The sequence below is a fragment of the Pleurodeles waltl genome, chromosome 6 (assembly GCF_031143425.1).
Source record: "Pleurodeles waltl isolate 20211129_DDA chromosome 6, aPleWal1.hap1.20221129, whole genome shotgun sequence".
NCBI classification, from domain to species: domain Eukaryota; kingdom Metazoa; phylum Chordata; class Amphibia; order Caudata; family Salamandridae; genus Pleurodeles; species Pleurodeles waltl.
The window spans coordinates 936,498,052-936,518,059 of NC_090445.1; the positions used below are offsets into that span (position 1 = coordinate 936,498,052).

Here is a 20,008-nt window from a genome sequence, read left to right on the forward strand (position 1 = left end):
TCACTGAACTAACCGCATTGAAAAGACTAGAATTAGATGAGAGACACTTGCATGATAAGAAGGAACTTTCGTATAATGTTTTCTATCGCTTGCTAACAGAATATGTTGAGACTATGGATGCGAAAGATTGTTATGTGTGTACACAGATACCGACATCGGTAACGGAAGGGGTGACTTATCACCACATGCCTCTTACATATGGGATTACATGTAGTATAGTAACTTCTAGGTTTTATGGTCAAACCAACATACAGTATTTTTACTCAAATTATGATGTTACTTTTGCATATGTTCCTATAATCACGCAACTAAGTCAGATTGCTAAAGATTGGGATGCTAAAATAATGAGGGAATTTTTCGAGCCAATGCAACCTTTTGAAACAGCTCATGCTCATAGGGAAAATCTTATCTGCTCGCTATCTGCAGTAGAAATAAGCTTTTTAGATCGCACAGATGATAGAAGGGCACAAATGAATGCGAAATTAGAAAAAGAGCTAAGTAAGAGGACTTAAGTAGATAATTATGCTTTTGCAGCAATAAAAACACAAGGGAGAATAGCTTTAGATGCTTGGCATGTAGGGAAATTTTGTATATATCGAGGTGAATCTTATTATGATAACATTTTTGTAGGAGCGAGTGAATGTAAACATACGTTTATCTTTAAAGCCAAATGGACATTCATGCTGAACGGACTTGATCCTGTCATACCAGGTGTATATTACATTTGTGGGCATAATGCCTATTATCGTCTTCCAAAGGGATGGTGGGGGAGATGTTATTTGGGTATAGTGTTCCCAAAGGTTTATCAACTGGATGACCTATCGATGATTCCAAAGACGTCTGGATCCCATCGTATCCAGAAAAGAGAGACCGCAGCTGCTGTGGTAGGAGATATATTTGGAGCCATGATTCCTTCATTGGGAGTTGTGTTGAATTCCATCAAAATAAGAAAGTTGTCTACTATAGTGGATAACATGTTGACAAAGTTTTCAGGTGCTATAATCCTGATGGATGCTGAACTTGCAGCGGAAAGAGCTATGACTCTTCAAAATAGGCTTGCCCTAGACATTCTTTTAGCAAAGGATGGCGGCGTTTGCAAAATGCTTGGTGCGCGACACTGTTGCACGTACATACCAGACAATAGTGTGAAGATTAAAACAATGCTTGCAAATTTAACGAAAGAAAGTGCAGACTTGAAGGAATTGAAAGAACCAGGAGTTTGGGAGAAGGTTGGAAAGGGAATTGCTTCAGTGGGAAATTGGCTTGGTGGCATTTGGAATGGAATATTATTAAAAATAATACAGGGAATATTAATAGTACTGATTTGCATCTTTGGGATTTGGGGAATAAAAAGAGGAATATTAATGATCATGGCAAGAATTAAAAGAAGGAAGGAAGAGAAAATGATGAAAAGAATGGCAGAAGAATACAAAGCAAGAACAAGGGGAACTAAAAGGCAAAGAGAACTGACAGAATTTTAATGGAATAAAATTTGTGGGATTAGTTTTGTGTGATGACAAGTAGTCATCAGAGGAGGGATTGATGACGCAGAAATGAAGGTTTTACATTTATTAGCGCATAAACGTAGTGCTGCAATAATCAAGTGTGACTTTGACCGAACTAGTAAAGATTGTACGGGGACAAATGTGCCCTCAGAGTAGTTTGCCAACATTTATAAGCGTGCTTTATATAACGTGATGTATTAGAATTGTACTAGTCTGACATAACCATAAATGTGTGCTATGATTTGCTTGTTTGAAATGTTTTAGCTTAGCATGACTTTAGTGGAGGCTTTGGCCTAGTTGCCTTGTCTCACGGTTTAGATGCTCGTATTTCTCCAATGTGCTAATAAACGTGTATTCTTGCTTGGAGCTGTACTTTTCCAGTGAGATCGGTTCACATGCTTATCTTTAAGGTTTCGTGCCAGCCTGGCATCTTCTTCTTTGCTCCAAGGTCAATCTGCAGGTGCAGACAATGGACGCTCTGAAAGTGAGTTAATTGGTAAAATATGTTGCAACTTACGTTCCCGACTCCAAGGATAATGTATGCCTAGGTAGAAGCTTGAGAACTGTTATTTTTGATTGGACAATTTGAAGCCAACCTATGAACCCTCCAATGGAAGACCCTACTGGATTTGAACTGTTGTCTATTTAAACCTGGTGCACGAGAGGAAATAGGAGGAGAACATCACCCCATACCCGTCATTTTGCAGGACATTGCAGACATTATGGCCCATCTTGCTATGACGCCATTTTGAATGAGACTTTGATACTTTCTCTAACCGAGAGAAAGAGACTCTAAGTAATTCTCGCCCTAGAGACTTTAACTTTGATTTCCCCTTAGCATGAAGTAGTAGTTTTATCTTGCCGCTGTGAGGCAATTGCCCCGTCCACCTTGCCCCCTTTGCCCCGTCCCATGCTGATCGAATCCGGTACCTGTGAGACGAAGACTTCCTTGAATGCTGATTGAATTTGGTAAATATGAAAGGAAATTGTACAATTGCATTGTGTTTTCTTTTTAGGTAACCAACTGCTGATTTTTGATAAGAGCCCTAGTTAGGAGTTTTCCAAATTAATGTTGCTAAATTGTTTTTGCATGAAGACCCACATGCAGATGTTAATTTGAGGTTAGACGAGGATTCATTTGATGCACGATGCAATTTGAGACCTTGTTATGCTGACTAAATGTATGCAATTAGCCCATTACAGATTATAGTTTTAGTGGTTTGTGTTGCTATTATCGAATGCATTGTTATTCAAATGCTGCATAGATTGCATCTTTTCCGCCGTTATGGACAGCTATTAATGTTCATTTACATATATCATTTGGTGTTGAGACACATTTATATCGTGCTAGCTTTGTTAATATAGGGAAATAAATGCATTAACTTTGAATAAACTGGTGTGATTATTCATGACCGAAAGGTCATGGTTTCGCCGAAATGTTTTCTGGATTAATTGTGAAGTGTTATGTTGATCAGGGTATTGCTTATGTTCGTTATTGATTATTGATTTGATTAAATTGATTACTCTCGGGTGAAGAGAGCCCCACTTGGTCAAAAGATTCATCGGCCCAAGAGCGTCCAAATACAGGTAATTTATTAGGCTGGAACGCTCTATCAGAAGTGGTTGGCTTACTGCCATTGTGATGAAACATGTGTTGGCTACGCAATCTTTATGAAGTTCAAGAAACATTGGCTACATGATTTGTATGAAGTTCAAGAGAATTACATGGACATGCATTTGGATCTGCTTTGAAGACGACAAATAAATAAGGAAACTCATGTAATTATTGGTCTTACTCTATAAGGATCAGCTCTGGGGGAACTAAGTATATATATATATATATATATATATATTTGGGGGTTCGTTACCTCTACTGCGTAGTGTATAGTGGCTGCCACACCCTCCCTGGAGCTTCAACAGAATGTATGTTTCTTAGATACACATATTGGCACACACAGGTTTGCGCTATTTGGCCTAAGCCACTTCTTGTTTGCTGTCTTGTTTTTCTTTTTGGCGTTTTGTCAGGGGTGCCTGCTCCCACCCAGGCAACCTGATGTATAGTGTTGATGGGGCAGTGTGGGAAGCCCACACCCATGATGCCTGGCCGGCTCCTCCCTCCTGCCTGACACAGGACTGTCCAGGTGTATGAGCCAACTTTCCTTTTCTCCTACCTCTGTGATCGTGAGCAGGTGTTGCAGCCCTCTGCCCCCTAAGGCACTGGCATGGGGGCCGAAGACAACCCACAGCCTTTCTTGGGTGCCAAGGCATCTCCTCTTCCCGGCTTGGCTTTCTTGGGTGACAAATGTCTTCTCTTCTCGGCTCATGGGCCCCTCGGTTGGGGTTCTTGTGCCCCAGAATTCATCAGCCCTTGCTGGGCCACATTTGTTTTTTGTCTCTCATGGATAGATGGGGATCACCGTGCCAATCCAGATAAATGGGTTGGAACTCCACACATGCCCACTCCCCCACACACCAAAGAAATGCATTGTGTCATCATCCAGGGGTTTGCATCTTCCTGTGGAACCCTTAGAAATGTTGCAGGGCCCACTCATTCTGTTGATCACTGGTATGTTTTGATAGGCAAACGTTTAAAAATGAATGCCTCAGGGCCAATTTGGATAATCTTGGGTTCCCTTTTCATCCTGGTGATGCGAGATAACTACCAGGCACATTTTTAGCACGCTTCCTGGCCTCTAGAGCCTCACACATTGCAGGAAGTTTGTCCAAGTTGTCTGGTTACCTGAGCCAGCTTTTCTCCTTTTCTTTCTCTGGCGCTCCTCTCCTCTTATGAGAGAGTTACGTAGTTAGCTCAGTAGTTTTTAGGCATGTGGAAACCAGATTCTTTTGACATGGGGCTGCTGTGGCCTCTGCATGCAGCAGTTCAAGGGTGCAGTGTCAGGCTAGAAAGAAACAGTTTTAAAGTCACATATAAGAGTGGTACAAAGGTGAACTTCCAACCAGATGTGTTATTTGTATTTTATTCCTCTTGTTATGTGGTAATGTGTCATTAGTTAGCCACTTTTACTGTGATTTGATGGTCAAACCACATGCACTGGGAAGCTGGAGAGGTGAGTACAAGTCAATAAACACAACTAATCCCACATAAACAAGCAAGATTGAATTCCTTACATCAGATTTTAGGATTTCACAGCCAGCCACCTTTAGGAACAAAGGAGAAGAGAGATTACTACCAAAGACAATTTGAGAATGAAGTAGCTCAGGTCACATACCCATTCTGGGTAGGTGGGCAGGTGTCTTGCCAAATCCTATACTAACACAATAAGGGCCACAAAGCCATTTATCATTTCTTAACTGTCCGAATCGCTATTTCGGGCCATTAAGAAATGCTAAATGGGTTCTTCAGATGTAAAACGCCCTTTAGAAAATTGCAAATTGTGATTGCTGCCCAGTAGAAACCACAATTTGTTTTCCTCTAAGTAGGAAATTGCAAATAGGGATTACCTATTTGTGATCCCTATTCACATGTGCATAGCATTTCCTAAATATGAATTGGGCATTTAGGGAATGCAATTATCATTGACTCCAAGTCGATGGTAACCATGTGTAATTTAAAACAAAAGCACCCAAAGACGCTTTTTTTTAAAGTGCAAAAAAGCAAAACATGCCCCTAGGGCATATGTGTGCTCTACTGTGCACCACTAATTTGGGGGTGCATCACTGGGGGCCTTTTGCCAATAGCCATCCTTGGTTTTGAATTTTCAAAATAGCGATATCCTATTAGGAAATCGCTATTTTGGAAATGCAAAACCGGCCCATTGTAACAAATGACATGGGATTTCTTAATCGTGATTCCTTAATATTGATTCCTACTTTGTAGGAATCTCTATTAGGAAATCAGTATTTTAATACATATCATTTTGCATTTCCTAAATAGTGATTTCTTTGGAATTGATATTTAGGAAATGCAAAATTGTGTCTACGTACATCTGGCCCCTAAGTACATGACAAAGGACAGAAAATCAGATCAACTAATTAAAATGCATTTGTTTAAGCTTTCTGGTCAATGAAAACAGATCTAAAACAAATCAGGATCTTGGACACAGGATCAGTGGTTTTCGTACACTGCTAATGATTTAAACTAGTGCTTTGAGTATTGGATTAGGTGCACTTCAGTAATGACTTCCATGAGGAACATTTACGCATTGTGGTAAAGGTGTATTGGTCAGGCATGGGAGTGTATAACAAGTCATGCTTTTCCCCTCCTGCCTAACCAACTGACACCAGTTTGTTCACATGAGCACATGCAGGCTTCATAAAAGTGTGATCATCTTCAAATTCTACATGATCCCCCTGAGAATTTACCAACAAGTAACAGCACAAAAAATCGCCACAATGACAAATACACAATAATATTTGAAAGTAATCTCCACTCCAGGCATCCAATCCCTCAAACCCTGCTTGCACCTCATTCAGTTCTGGATGCTCAGAATATCCCTGAAGCTTAACCACACCAACATGAACTACTCCGAACATTAAGGAGAAACTAAATGGCCTGGTATCAGTTTGCTCTCCTGGAGAAAGTGAAAAACTTCCTTTGACACAGTGCTTTTTCAAAACTCCATTTCAAGTACTTGAACACTTAAGTCTAGATTGTGGCAATGCTGCACTGCCCTGCTCTATAACATCGGTCTTTTAAAGGGTAATTTAAATTCCACTGCATGCTTCATCAAGGGCATAGAACACTTCACTCCCACTCTGATTAATTTCTGGCCACATTCTGTTCAAAACCAACTACATCAGATAAAAAACCATCTCAACATGCCCATCCTCTCCCGTGGTCCTTGGCACACCTGCAGCCAGAACAACACCAGACAGTAGATGAAGAAAGGTAAAAAAAGAAAGACAAGGAAACAGTCATCAATGCATACAGGATGTGGGAGAACACCTATATACAGCAGAATTACTAGAACTGTGTTTAAATTCAGGAAAGATCTGAAGACACAACTCTTCAAAGAACACCACATCATGATGCAGTTGAAGTTCACTTTCACTCTTAGAAACCCGGGTCCATATTTATCATTTTTTTCAAGCTGTACAGGAATGCAGCGTATTTAACATTATATGCACATTTTGGCTGCCTAGCACCAATGCAGGCACCCTTGCGTTATGGTGGAAGTGATGGGTGCTTTGTAGGTAGGATTGTTTTTGTGCAAGGATGGACACCTTCATGCACAAAAACAATCCTGAGAGGCACTTTCCTCTTTTACAGGTGCTGCGTGATGCAGTACACGTAGAAAGAGGAAGAAAACGAGGAGAAATAAAGATATTTCTCTTCCTTATGCCTCACCTGGGTAGGCGTTGCATTTTAACACATTCCCAGGTCTACCAATAATTGTAAATTGGGAATATGCCAAAATCCATGGGTGGATGGATGGGAATACCCATACTCCACCCATGAAATGCCTCCCTGGGGCACAGTAGTGTAAGGCAATGATTTGCACTGCCTTGCGTTACTTTAGGTTTATCAAGCCATGCAGGGCCATGCAAGGCAGCCTTGAGTGGCTTGATAAATCTCACTTATGTTTTGCATCCCCTTTGCACTCTCGTTGCGTGGTGCAAAGGTGATGCAAAACCTTCATAAATCCGGCCCCCAATCACGCTGATGGTATCTTTGCCTATCACCCTGTACAGCACTCTGCCGCCTTTCAGTCAGGTTTGCACTATATAAATACCACAACCAAACATACATACATACATCTGTGAGCAAACCCCAAATCAACTTCTATGGATTGTTTTGGATTTTTGGGGTTTGTTATGGGTTTTTGGGGTTTGTGTGGGTTTTAAATGTAAAATGTCCGATAAGCTGTTGTGCTTTATATCAGACTTCTTGAATGCTTCCATTGCACTTCTTTGCCACTGCACTATGCCCTCTGACATACCTGGAGTCTTAACATGCTTTATTTCTGCAAGATTAGAACATACCTAATTTTCATTGATTCTTCCATTTTTTTTAAACATTTCTTAACATCATCATGGAGTTGAGGACAGACATCAATGTACAGATCACAGCTGTGATGTATGGGGTTTTTACAAGCATGAGTGTGACAACTGTGCTACTGAAGAGTCCACCACGTTACTAGGACCCGTTTTATAAAGAGACATTAGGGTATGCAGTTCACTTGTGGATAAACAGAATAAACAACCAGGCATTGGCCATGCCAATTGGTCTGTGCATTGCAAGAGCTATTGGCTTGGTTAATGGTAATGTGTTTTAACTCTCTGCCTGCGTTGTGCACCAACTGGATACTGCACAAACCACATAACATGAAGCGAGCTCAATTCCTGACTCCCACATCAGCAAGCAATTACAAAGCCAATAGGTCTCGCCTGTACAAGATCTATTGGCTTTGTCAATGTTTTTAGCCACTTGGCATAGCAGCACTCAATAAAAAAGACACTCAAGAGATGCGGGCATGCTGACCACAAACTGCAGACTGAGCAAGTAGACAGTAACAGAAGTGGAAACCCAGAGAGGCCACGCTCTTTATCTTGAGTGATAGAAGATTTATGTTGTGTATCCATGACAGTGTATGACCTTTCCTCAGACACAACATGATCACAGGAGCTGCAGCAAAGCTAAACACCGAAGTCACAAAGACTGTGTCAGCCTATCCATGCAGACTGCAACTGGCAACATCTGTTTGATATCAAAACCACCTATCAACCAGTGATAAGATTATACTGGTAAACAGACAGAAAAATCATATGTCTGCACTTCTGAAAACCACAATAATTAATATTTTGTACACCATGTCCATATTCATGCACGTCATTCATACACGGCTGTACATATTTCTTACAGTAACCGCTCTTAAAGTCGTCATGTTAAACAACAGCATGCTAGAGACTTTCTGATAGTACACAATGCAGGTCGTCGCAGCCATATCTTTTTTGCATTACTCTGGGGTTAATCCACGGCTTTCTCTGTGAAAAGATGGTTCAAAAATGTATCTTGAAACAAGGAAGCAGCTGCAACAACGCAAAGTACAACCCAGCGGAACCAAGTTACAAGATATTAAAACAACATAATCCCACAGCTTTCCGTTTGTGTCTAACTCCTTTTCCCAACATAAACATTCTCTGTGGGATGTTGCATTAAAGAACTTGTCAAAAATAGACCCAAATTATGCCCACTCCCTATAAAACGATGAGGAGCAACTCAGTGAGCTAGCAGCTATCACTGTGCCATAGTGCTTTTTTCGGCAGGCTGCCTGGACCATCAAGTAATGATGACAGGGAGGAGCATGGAGGCAGCCCCATGGAGAAAGGGTACTTTTCATAATAAATGTATTCACTGCACTGAGGTCACAATTAAAAAAAGAGAGAAACAAATGTAAAGCATTGGCAAATATAAAGTGCCATGGTGCTACCAGCTATTGCTGTGCCTTCACTTTTCTGGCAGGCAAGTGGGGCGATCAAGCTGCAACGCAGGAGTAGTGCGCTGGCAGCAACAGGGAGAAGGGGTCAGTAGGAGGTGGAAAAACCAACACTTTCCAACCAACACTCAGGCCCATATTTATACTTTTTGATGCAAATCAGCACCAGGGCAGATTTGCGTCAAAAAGTTTACCGCCGGCTAACGCCATCCCAACGCGCCAGCCAGGCACCTTAATTATGGAATGACGTTAGCCGGCGCTGCGGCCTGGTTAGTGTCAAAATAAATTACTCTAACCAGGCAGCGGAGGCGAAGGGAAGACTGGGGAACATGTGCGCCAAAGAATGGTGCAAGTCAGGTTAGAGTCAAAAATATTGTCTCCAGCCTGACTTGCGCCATTTTTTGGCGCACATCTCCCAAGGAAATGACTCCTGTCTTAGCAAAGACAGGAGTCATGCCCCCCTGCCCAATGGCCATGCCCAGGGGACTTCTGTCCCCTGGGCATGGTCATTGGGCAGAATGGCATGTAGGGGGGCAGGTTAGGCCCCCCCATGCCACTTTTAAAAAATTAAAAAATTATACTTACCTGCACTTACCTGCGCTCACCATGGATGGGTCCCCCCTTCCATGGGTGTCCTCCAGGGGTAGGCTAGGGTGGCAGGGGGTGTCCTTGGGTGCAGGGAAGGGCACCTGTGGACTTCTTACATGGTCTCCCACCATGGAAATGAGCCCACAGTTCCCTTAACGCCTGCTCTGACCAAGGTGATAAAAAACAGCTCGAATCCGGCTGGGCGCCATGTTTTAAGGCCCATCTCCCCTGTGCGTCATTTCAATAAATTAGGATAAATAAGGCGCACATGCCTTAGAGTTATTTTTTGCACAGGAATGCCTGCCTTGCATGTTATTAGCGCAAGGTAGGTTTTCATGTCCAAAAAATGACTCAAACTCCATAACTTTGGCGCTGGACGCGTCTAGCACCAAAGTATAAATATGGAGTTAGGTTTGCGCTGAATTTACATTAAAAAAATAAGGCAAATCTGGCGCAAACAGAGTATAAATATGGGCCTCAGAGCGAATGAAAACAGCACTCCTGAGAAGGGTTTGAAAAGCTAGACAAGATAAGACAAAAAAAAAAAAAGCAGGAGCATCAGTAAATATGCGAAAGTCTATGAAACTGCAATAGCGTTTCAACACACCAGTGCTTCGAAGGTGTGGTCAACCCATTTTAAATAGAAAAAAAGTAGGCCTCAAATTGATGAGAAATGGCCACTGCATAAGTTTAAATAGTAGTTTGGCAGTGCGCTCGGGGAGGACTAAGCACCGTAAGAGGCATGATGTATGCATGCCCTTCACGAATGGGGATGCTGAAAAATGGAGCAACAATGGTGCCAGAAAATGGGGAGAAATCGGGCAGACGGAAGCCCGCGAAGTAGATGACATCAGTCCACCTGCTGTTTGCGTGCCATCTAGGAAGCGGACACTTTGGCCCTTACTTGCTGTATTTTACACCTATTTACCTTGGGGACCAGTGATGGCTTCCTGCTTGAGCTGTTAATATTCCTGTAAAAATTCTCCAACCCACCATTATGTTGTTCAGCCTATGCTACACTAGCTCTATTATCCACAGAAATTGACACAGGATTCCCACTGGATGCTGCTTATGGTCTGCAGCCTTTGACAAGGAGCAAGCATGCAAAGCCTAGCCCTGAAAGTGCTAAGGTGCCACCTTTTGGAACGAAGAGGGAGACCCAACCGTACTCCATAAGCATCTCCTCCCAGTCATCAGAGGCATAGACTTCAGTGAAAATGCACCAAATTTTCAAAGCAGAGTGTTGTAGATGATGAAAGAAAACTGGGATGTGTGGACAATGAAACGGAGACAAAAGTAATACTGCGTTCCTAAAATTGATCATCTTCAATTTTCTGAATCTGAATGAAAGATTCGAAAAATGAACCGGACCAAGCTTAAAAAAAGCGAAATAGTTTCTTTAAAAATTGGACTTCAGTGAACTTTGCAGATGGAAACACTGCTTGAACACAGATGCAGTATTTGCTGAAAGAGACAAAAATATCGTCCTCCCATGATGTAGATATCTCCTGAGATAATGCGCTAAATGGACGGAAACCGGAAACCGTATTGATTCCACCTCACAAAACTTTTAGTGCACAGAAGTGATATGCCCCTAGGAGTAATTCGCTTAGAGAAATGCACACACTATAAGATGCTACGGCAAACCGTTCTAACTAGACAGAGTAATGGAAAGCAGTAATTACTTTATTTTATGCATCTTTATATAACGCAAGGAATGTATGGTGCTTTCCCACGCAACCTTTAGAAGTAATTTGTGACAAACATCTGTACGATCATTTGGTAGGTTATATAGTTCATACTTTACTATCTATACATTTTTGTCCTTATGTTTTTAGCGAAAGACATTCTGTCCAAAATTAATAAAGTGTAATATTGTAATTTTGTGCATTTTATTCTTGAAACAATTTCAACCACAAATACTGTACAAGAGATAAAAGCAGAACAGAATGTTTACACTAAAAAAATATGGTGTCGCTGTCTCAGATTATTGCGAGAGAAGGGAACATATAGAGGCAAATGGAATAATACAGAAAATTAAGTACTGACAGGGAGAGGGGGAGTCATGGTAGCATGAGAGTTTGGCTCATACATGCGGCTCTAGAATGCCCCATAGCTAAAGACGAAGGTTAGGCATGGGATTGTTAGTGTAGTATGGCAGTGATTGTTGTTAATTGCAAGTGGTGGGCACAAGACGCTCATATTTGGGGATCGGGACATATTTTTCATCATTAGAACTTTGACTCAGATCAAAATTCAGAAAGGCAGAAAAGGGGAAAATAAGGATAAAACTGAAGGTAGAAAATAACAACAAAAAGCAGGAAACAGGAATAATAAGACAAGAAGGGTAAGGTGGCAGAAATAAAAGGCACAAGGTGGAATCATGACTAGGTACCTTTAGCATTCATCAGACACGGTGTTGAGCTCCTAAGAAAAGCTTTGGTCCCCTGCACGTATTTTCTTACAAATAAAGGGACATATTTGCATGAAAGTAGCGCATCAGTCCCGATGAGTGAGTTTTCTTGCATTACCCATGCCACACCCAATGACACCATGGTTGCGGCGTATTTACAATATGGTGCACCATAGCAGTCGTTAGGACGATAGCGCCAACATTTTAGATGTTATTGTGGCACTTTGCTGCAATAGCGTCAAAAAATGATATGCTAGTGCAGCAAGGCAGAGGGAGGTCCATTGATTAAAATGACAGAAAAAATGGCACAGTGAAATTATGTACATTTTGTGGTGTAATTTTTTTTTGGTCCTCCCCTCGTCGTAACGGCCCCATGCATACATTATGAGTGACGCAGGTAAAATGTAGCACAAGGGCCTGCAAAGTGGCATGATGCAAGCATTACGCCACTTTGTAAATACGGCGCGGTGGAAAGGCCACCTTAGTACCGCCTTAGCGTAAAATAATGATGCTATACTGGTGCAAGGTGCCCCTAAGTGTTATGTTCAAAAAGGATGGTTGAGGCATTTGACTGCATGACGAGGTTAGATGGGAGCATGGTTGCCATATACTATCCTGGATGAAGTGTCATGAACACAGAAGAAACAAAAGAATCTGCTGCCAGATTGCTCCCGCTAAAAGCAATTGCCGCTCACATGTTTTGCACCAATTTTAGGCCAGATGTACAAAGGGTCTTAGTGTTTGCAAACCTTCTGATTTGGCAAATTAGAATGACTAACATTAAAACCCTTTTTCAAATGTACTACGCCCAAATATAGATTTGGAACGGTTTCAGAAACCATACTAAACCTGTATTTGGAAGGGACATGTGTAGAGCGTGCCTTCCAAATACAGATTCCTTATGGTATTCACAATTTGCAACCTACATTATTAATGTTCATGAGGAAGGTCGTATTTGTATCCGCAAGGATTCGTTATTCTGCGAACCGACCCATTACTACATAAATTGGTTCGCAAAATACAAATGCATTCTGTAATTTCAGGGTGCAAATCATGATTCCTTTTACTGGATGCATTCTTAGTACACCTGGTCTTTAGTCCCTTCCACGAGTCTATAGCGTGCATTCAATTCTGTGATTGTGCAACTAAACATTTCCTAAATGTATATCAGAAAAGAGTAGACTCACCAGAGGTTCACCAGGAACACGTGCTCGATATTCTGCAGAATTTCTAGTTCTCGAAACACATTCCGAACCTCGTCTCTTTCAATGCACTGCTGTTTGTTCATGTACTTCATGGCATACATTGTCTCGGTATCTTTTTTTTGTACAATGCAAACCTGAAATCATAAAAACACACAGGCAAATTGGCTAATGGTATACATTCCTATTTAAGTTAACACAGTTGTTTCATGCAGTTGTTGTGATACATTCAAATGTCAAAGGGTAAGGTTTTCGATATTCACATTTGGTTCATGGTGGGTAATGAACACATTTATACAGAGGGGCAAAATGCTTACTCTGAAATATTTAAAATGCACTATGTAGGAGAGCTCCAGGCCATGAAAGGAGTCAGAGAAGAATGGACCTATGCAGAGAATGGTCCACTTGGGTATTTTCAAGCGACTGCTAGTATACTATTCCTCTGCCTCTGTGCACCAGCAGGCCACCTCAGTTATTGCTGGGAAGCTAGCTTGAAGTAGTCGACAAAGCACCTTCCCTCGCGTGTCAATGGCACTACATAGTCAGCATACTCTCTGCAATAGCACTAGCTTGTACTGCCCCACCAAGTATTTTTACATATCGCAATAATGAGATACGCCAGTAAGGCTGCAAGGTTGATTCTACTGCTTTCCAGTCGGGGGCACACTGCTCCGGTTCAATGCGAGGCTGCCTGCATCTCTGCAGAGCTTGTCCAGACTGGGGCTACCTCAGTAAAACTTGTAAAAGTGTGAGGTCCTAAGCTTATGTCCATGCAGACCAAACAATCCCGGGCTCAAGGGTCAACGGTGACTTGCATAGACCTGAAGCTGTCACTGTTCCCCTCTTACCACCATTTTTCTAAGACCATTCCGTTCCAGGAATAGGAGATTTAACTGTAATCACTGTTCAAATGTAACTGCCTCATTCTGCTGAAGGCGTCCCCAGAGTCGCCAGGCTAATTTTGTTAAGGACTTTGAACTTAGTTTGTAAGGTATACAAATAAATCACCATCTTCAGTAAAAACAGAGACACTATTTATTTCTGACCATTCCTCTGATATGTGCGTGACGCTGCTGAAGAATGGCCAACACACATTACGATCTAGTCAATCCATGAACAGTGGCATAACAAAGGCCCCCGCAGTCTCCTCACAGGTCTTCAAGGTAACGCCAGACTGAGAAACAAAAGCAATCCTGGTAAATCAGTTGAAACCAGCACTCTCTCTCTCTCACTTTCTCTCACCGTTTCTATCTACCCCTTTCTCTCTCGGATCCCCCACTAAACCCGCAGCAATAAATGCAGGGGGACGGGAGAGAGAGATAGAGGCACCCATGGAGCTTCAAAACCAGCCTCCAGTGGCTCCAGCCCTGTGACGGGACTCCAGGTGAAATAAAATGCCAGTCCGACCATGTTCAAAAGTAAGATATTATCGTCCCAATGCTGAGGGAACTCGACCGGCTCTTGTTGCTCAGCCACATCATATGTAAGACCCACTATATCAGGTACTGTGCACATAGTTCCAACATTCTGTGGGCATTTCGGCCAAGGTTATGAGTGTACTGTAGCAGCTTCATTCACAGAGTGAACATCATGAAATGCAGGAACAATGAGATGAAGCACCAAGCCTTCTTCTGTGCTTTTTGGATGAAGATTTCCACGGCAGACCAGATCCTACACTCTTCATCACTTTTCTAACTTGGCAACAGGCAAGGACTCTTTCAAGCAACACCTCATCAGAATATAACCATGATGGTGTGGGCCCATCAAAGAGACACCCCCTCTTGCACTCCCATTGTAACTACCAATATTGTACAGCACTTTATTTCACAGATAGATTTACGCGTTATCAGTCCTATACATATATCGATACATCAGGGCTGCATTTTTCAGCATTCTGGGACCAATTTCAGAGAGGAAGTGGGAATATGCACTTTCCCTTAGCAAACAGAAATGTTTCAACTTCTTCTAGATCTGGGGTGCATCAAGAGGGAACTGCAGTCAATGCTATTAGCCTACTTGTAAATAATAGCGTTCAGTATAGCTTCTTGTAACCCAATTTTCTCTGATTTATGAACTGAGTATTCAATAAACCCATGGTCTGGAGACTCTTGATGTTTGTTCTTTCTCAAGACATAGTCATTCCTGCTGGAAACAGTGACAGAAGTGCTGATCGGTCAATCTTCTAAAGCGGACCTCCGGTGACTGAAGCCCTCCGGACAACATGCCTGATGGGATCAGTGGCAAGTCTGGCCCTGTGTCTGAGTACACCAGAATGGACATCACAGTGTTGGGGGTCACATCCTTAACTCTTTTGATTTTTTTCTTTATCTATGGCATTGATATTCCCTCAAATGAAACCTCTCGAGGCATTACATTCCTTTCTTTCCCACTTGTCTCAGACTCACGCATCTCCACCCGTTAATAGGTACCATTATGGTTTTCTGTTAAGGATGGGGTCTTGTTACAATGTGACACCATAGGCAGAGAAAAGCCTCTTGCTTCGCACCCCTGCAGTCACTGCCTGGAGTAAAAAGTAGACAGTGTGTTCTTCTAGACTACGCTTCTCATCCACCACAAGAAGAGAAGCAAATCATCCACAAGACCAGGGAATCATAGGTTCAAATTGCTAATGTTTTTACCAAGAGGGCACAATTGTGCAAAAATAAGCAAAAGGGAAAAGAGAAATGTATTTTGAAAACCTGCATGTAACAACGTTTCCTTGCAATAAAATAACGTGGCAAGTCTAATATTGTATTTAATGCACTCCATGTAAGGGACTACCTGGTTCTTTACAGTTAAGCAAAGCTATGAAGCTACATTCAGGCCGGATTATCATAGCTGTGAAACACAGGTGATAATTCTGAAATTGGTAACACACTGAGACCACAGGTGTATGCCGCATTTGACTATATCATATACTACAAGGAGCTCTAATGCTTAAACTTTGAGATTCTTACTTGAACAATGATCTAGATGGAACGGTGAGACCTTGATTTGGTTTTGAATACTGCAAAGTCATTTTCAGAAAATAGCCAGAAAATACAAAGATGTAAATCACAATTAGAGGATTACATGCTAAGGGTGGTGGGTGAACAATTCAGAATATTAACAATATGAAGTCAGATTCTTCACATTTTAAGAGAAAATGGGAAGGTTAATGAAATAGCAAATGCCATGTATGATGCTCGCTTTCCATAATTCGTTACACGTTTGCAGCGGAAAGTTTTGATAAAAACACAAGGATGGTCCTTTAGAAAATATATCTGGTGCATGGATCTACACTTCTATGAACGACTTTATTAAACTTTTTTCAAAGTTTAAAAAAGTTGCTCCTCATTAACAACTATATCTCAGAAAGCTGTTTTTGCCAGTTCGAATTCTGCATTAAAATCTTATTTTAAGGCACTTGCTGAGGAAACATTGTTTGTTTCCACAATTGGTCATATAACCGCATCCCTGCTATTCAGCTCTTTTATAAAGGTATTTGGTTCAGATTCACTAACATATACTGTCTTAGCTCTGAATTCCGTTTTCTCATAATACTTCAGCTTCACAAAGTAGTGCTCTGTTTGTGACTTTTGTGTCATCCTAATCTGTACAACTGTACAGAAAGCTAAAGAGCGTGCTCTCTTGAGGCTAAATCAAACCTATGAGGCTATAAACATAGCTGCTAATTAGTAGCAACCCGGGAGTACAGTGTTTTGTACATGACATTAATTCAGAATTTTGTCATACATGCATAGCATAATTACTGACTAAAGAACGCATAGGTGTGTTGAACGAAATCTGATTTTGGTTCACGATTGTATAAATCCTGTTAAAAAATAATCAACAGTTCCTTCGAGACCACAACCTGTAGCATGTAGCTCACATCCTGCTCAAAATCAGAGTTTCTAAGTAAAAGACCATCTGCACAAGCATTGTGAAGCATCTAACTATTATTATCTAAATTCCCCACTAACAAAGGTCCTAGTGTCTTCACGTGTAGACCAGCAATCGAAGGATCCATTATCATATTAAAATCAGTGCTTGGACGGCCAAACACAAATCTTATGCTTTTAACTGTAACAATGCGGAAGGAATGTTATGTTTCGAGATGAAAAGAACGCAAAATGAACTGATGTTCATATGTATACTGTAATGTACAGTATCAAATAAATTTCTTAAGCGCACTCCTCACCCGGTAGGGTCTTAAGGTGCCGGGCTGGGGGGGGGGGTTACTGCTCGAAAAGCCATGTTTTGAGGTGCTTTCTGAAGGTTAGGAGGTCCTGGGTCTTGCGTAGGTTGGTGAGGAGGGAGTTCCAGGTTTTGGCGGCGAGGTGGGAGAAGGATCTGCCGCCGAAGGTGGTGCGTTGGATGCAGGGGACTGTAGCGAGGGCGAGGTCGGTGGAGGGTAGCTGTCGTGTTGGTTTGTGGAAGTTGATTTGTTTGTTAAGGTAGGCCGGTCCAGTGTCGTGGAGGGCTTTGTGAGCGTGGACAAGGATGTTGGAAATGATCCTTTTGTTGATGGGCACCCAGTGTAGGGATCTGAGGTGGGCGGAGATGTGTTAGTGGCGAGGGAGGTTGAGGATGAGACATGCGGCTGCGTTCTGGATTCGCTGGAGTTTTCTCTGAAGCTTGGCTGTGGTCCCTGCGTAGAGGGCATTGCCGTAGTCCAGTCTGCTGTGTATGAGGGCGTGGGTGACTGTTCTTCTTGTTTCTAAAGGAATCCATTTGAAAGTCTTGTGTAGCATGCGAAGGGTGTTGAAGCAGGAGGATGATATGGCATAGATTTGCTGAGTCATGGAGAGAGATGAGTACAGTATGATGCCAAGATTGCGTGCGTGGGTGGTGGGTGTTGGGGTTGGTCCAAGGGTGGTGGGCCACCAAGAGTCATTCCATGCTGTCTTGTTGGGACCGAAGATGATGATCTCTGTTTTTTCTGAGTTCAATTTGAGGTGGCTTGCTGCTGTCATCCAATTGGCGATGGCGATGGCGAGGAGTCCGGCGTGTAGGTTATTCTTGGCGGTAGCTGGATTCCTAGTGAGGGAGATTATGAGCTGGGTGTCGTCAGTGTATGAAATGATGGTGAGGCCGTGGGGGCGGAGGATGTTGGCGAGAGGAGCCATGTAGATGTTGAAAAGGGTGGGGCTGAGGGAGGATCCTTGGGGGACCCCACAGATGGTCTTGGTGGCTATAGACTGGAAAGGAGGGAGGCGAGCTCTTTGGGTTCTTTCAGAGAGGAAGGAGGTGAGCCAGTCCAGGGCTTTGTGGCAAATTCCGACATCAAAAAGGTGTGTGCGGAGGGTTTGGTGGCATACGGTGTCAAGAGCTGCGGAGAGGTCTAGGAGGATGAGGGCGACGGTTTCGCCCTTGTCCAATCTGGTCCTGATGTCGTCTGTACAGGCGATGAGGGCGGTCTCAGTGCTGTGGTTTTTGCGGAATCCAGACTGGCAGATGTTGAGTATGTTGTTGTCTTCTAGGAAGCGAGACAGTTGTATGTTTACTATCTTCTCCATGACCTTTGCAGGGATAGGGAGAAGAGAGATGGGTCGGTAGTTTGTGAGGTCTTCAGGGTCTGCTTTGGGTTTTTTGAGAAGAGCGTCGACTTCGGCGTGTTTCCAAATATCTGGGAAGGTTGCGGTCTCGAAGGAACTGTTGAGGACGGCCCAGAGGTGGAGAGTGATAATTTGGCTGGCCTTGTTGAAGATGTGGTGGGGGCAAGGGTCTGTTGGGGAGCCTGAGTGGATGGAGCTCATGGTTTTGCCGATTTCTTTGTCGTCTATGGGGGTCCAGGTATTCAGCAGGTTGGTGCGGCAGGGTGTTGTGGTGTTGATTGTGTTGGTGTTGGTGATGGTGGGTGCTGACGATGTGAAACTGTTGTGTATGTCTGCGATCTTGCGGTGGAAGTAGTTGGAGAGGAAGTTGCAGAGGTCTTGGGAGAGTGGAGGGTCGATGGTGCAGGATTTGGGTTTGTTGAGTTCTTTGATGATGGCAAAAAGTTCCTTGCTGTTGTGTGTGTTGTTGTCTATGCGTTCTTTGTAGAAGGACCATTAGGTGGCCCGGATGAGTTGGTGGTGTTTGCGCCTTGCTGATTTGAGGGCGGAGAAGTTGCTCAATGAGGGTTCTTGGTGCCAGACTTTCTCAATTTTTCAGCATTCTCGTTTGGAAGACTGAAGTTCTGTGGTGAACCAGGGCGTGGTCTTGATGGTGCCGGTATTGTTGTTTATTTTGAAAGGAGTGAGGGAGTCTGTGCAGGTTTCTAGCCATCATGTGAGGTTGAGGGCGGCGGCGTTGGGGTCGTTGGTGGTGGGAGGTCGAGCTTGTGCGAGGTTGGAGATCAGTTGTTCTTTGGAGATCTTGTTCCACTTGCAGTAGGGAGTAGGATGTTGTTGGTGGTGGGTTTCAGGAAGGAGAAGTGGACGCAGTGGTGGTCAGTCCAGTGGAGTTCGGTGGTGTGAGTGAATGTGATGTGGCTGCTGGAGGTGAAGATGGCATCTAGCGTGTGTCCGGCTGAGTGGGTGGGTGAGGTGACCAGTTGCTTGAGGCCGAGATTTGCGAGGTTGTCCAGCAGGGCCATGGAGTTGCAGTTGTGGATGTGCTTTCCAAGTGAAAGTTAAGGTCACCAAGGAGTATATAGTCTGTGGAGGTGAGGGCGTGGGAGCTGTTAGTGTCTGCGATGGTGTCACAGAATGGGGGGTGGGGTCCTGGTGGTCTGTAGATGAGGGTTCGACTTAGGGTGGTGTTGGCGTTGATGTGTACCTGAAAGTGTAGGTGTTCTGCGTTGTCTAGGGTGTCATTGATGTTGGTGGAAATCTTGAGGGAGTTTCTGTGTATTATGGCGATACCTCCTCCTGGTTTGTTGGTGCGGTCTCTACGGTGATTTTGTAACCTTCTGGGATGGCCATGGCAATGTCAGGTTCT

At 43.0% G+C, this 20,008-nt stretch overlaps 1 protein-coding gene across 1 annotated transcript in view; it reads right to left on the reverse strand.

Annotated features, from left to right (window-relative positions):
• The window catches only part of STK32C (serine/threonine kinase 32C), a 1,425,916-nt gene that overhangs the window by 361,501 nt on the left and 1,044,407 nt on the right, over positions 1-20,008 (reverse strand). Inside the window, exon 3 of the mRNA XM_069239751.1 lies at positions 13,091-13,242. Within this exon, the coding sequence (XP_069095852.1) occupies positions 13,091-13,242 (152 nt within the window). The remainder of the gene's footprint in view (positions 1-13,090; positions 13,243-20,008) is intronic.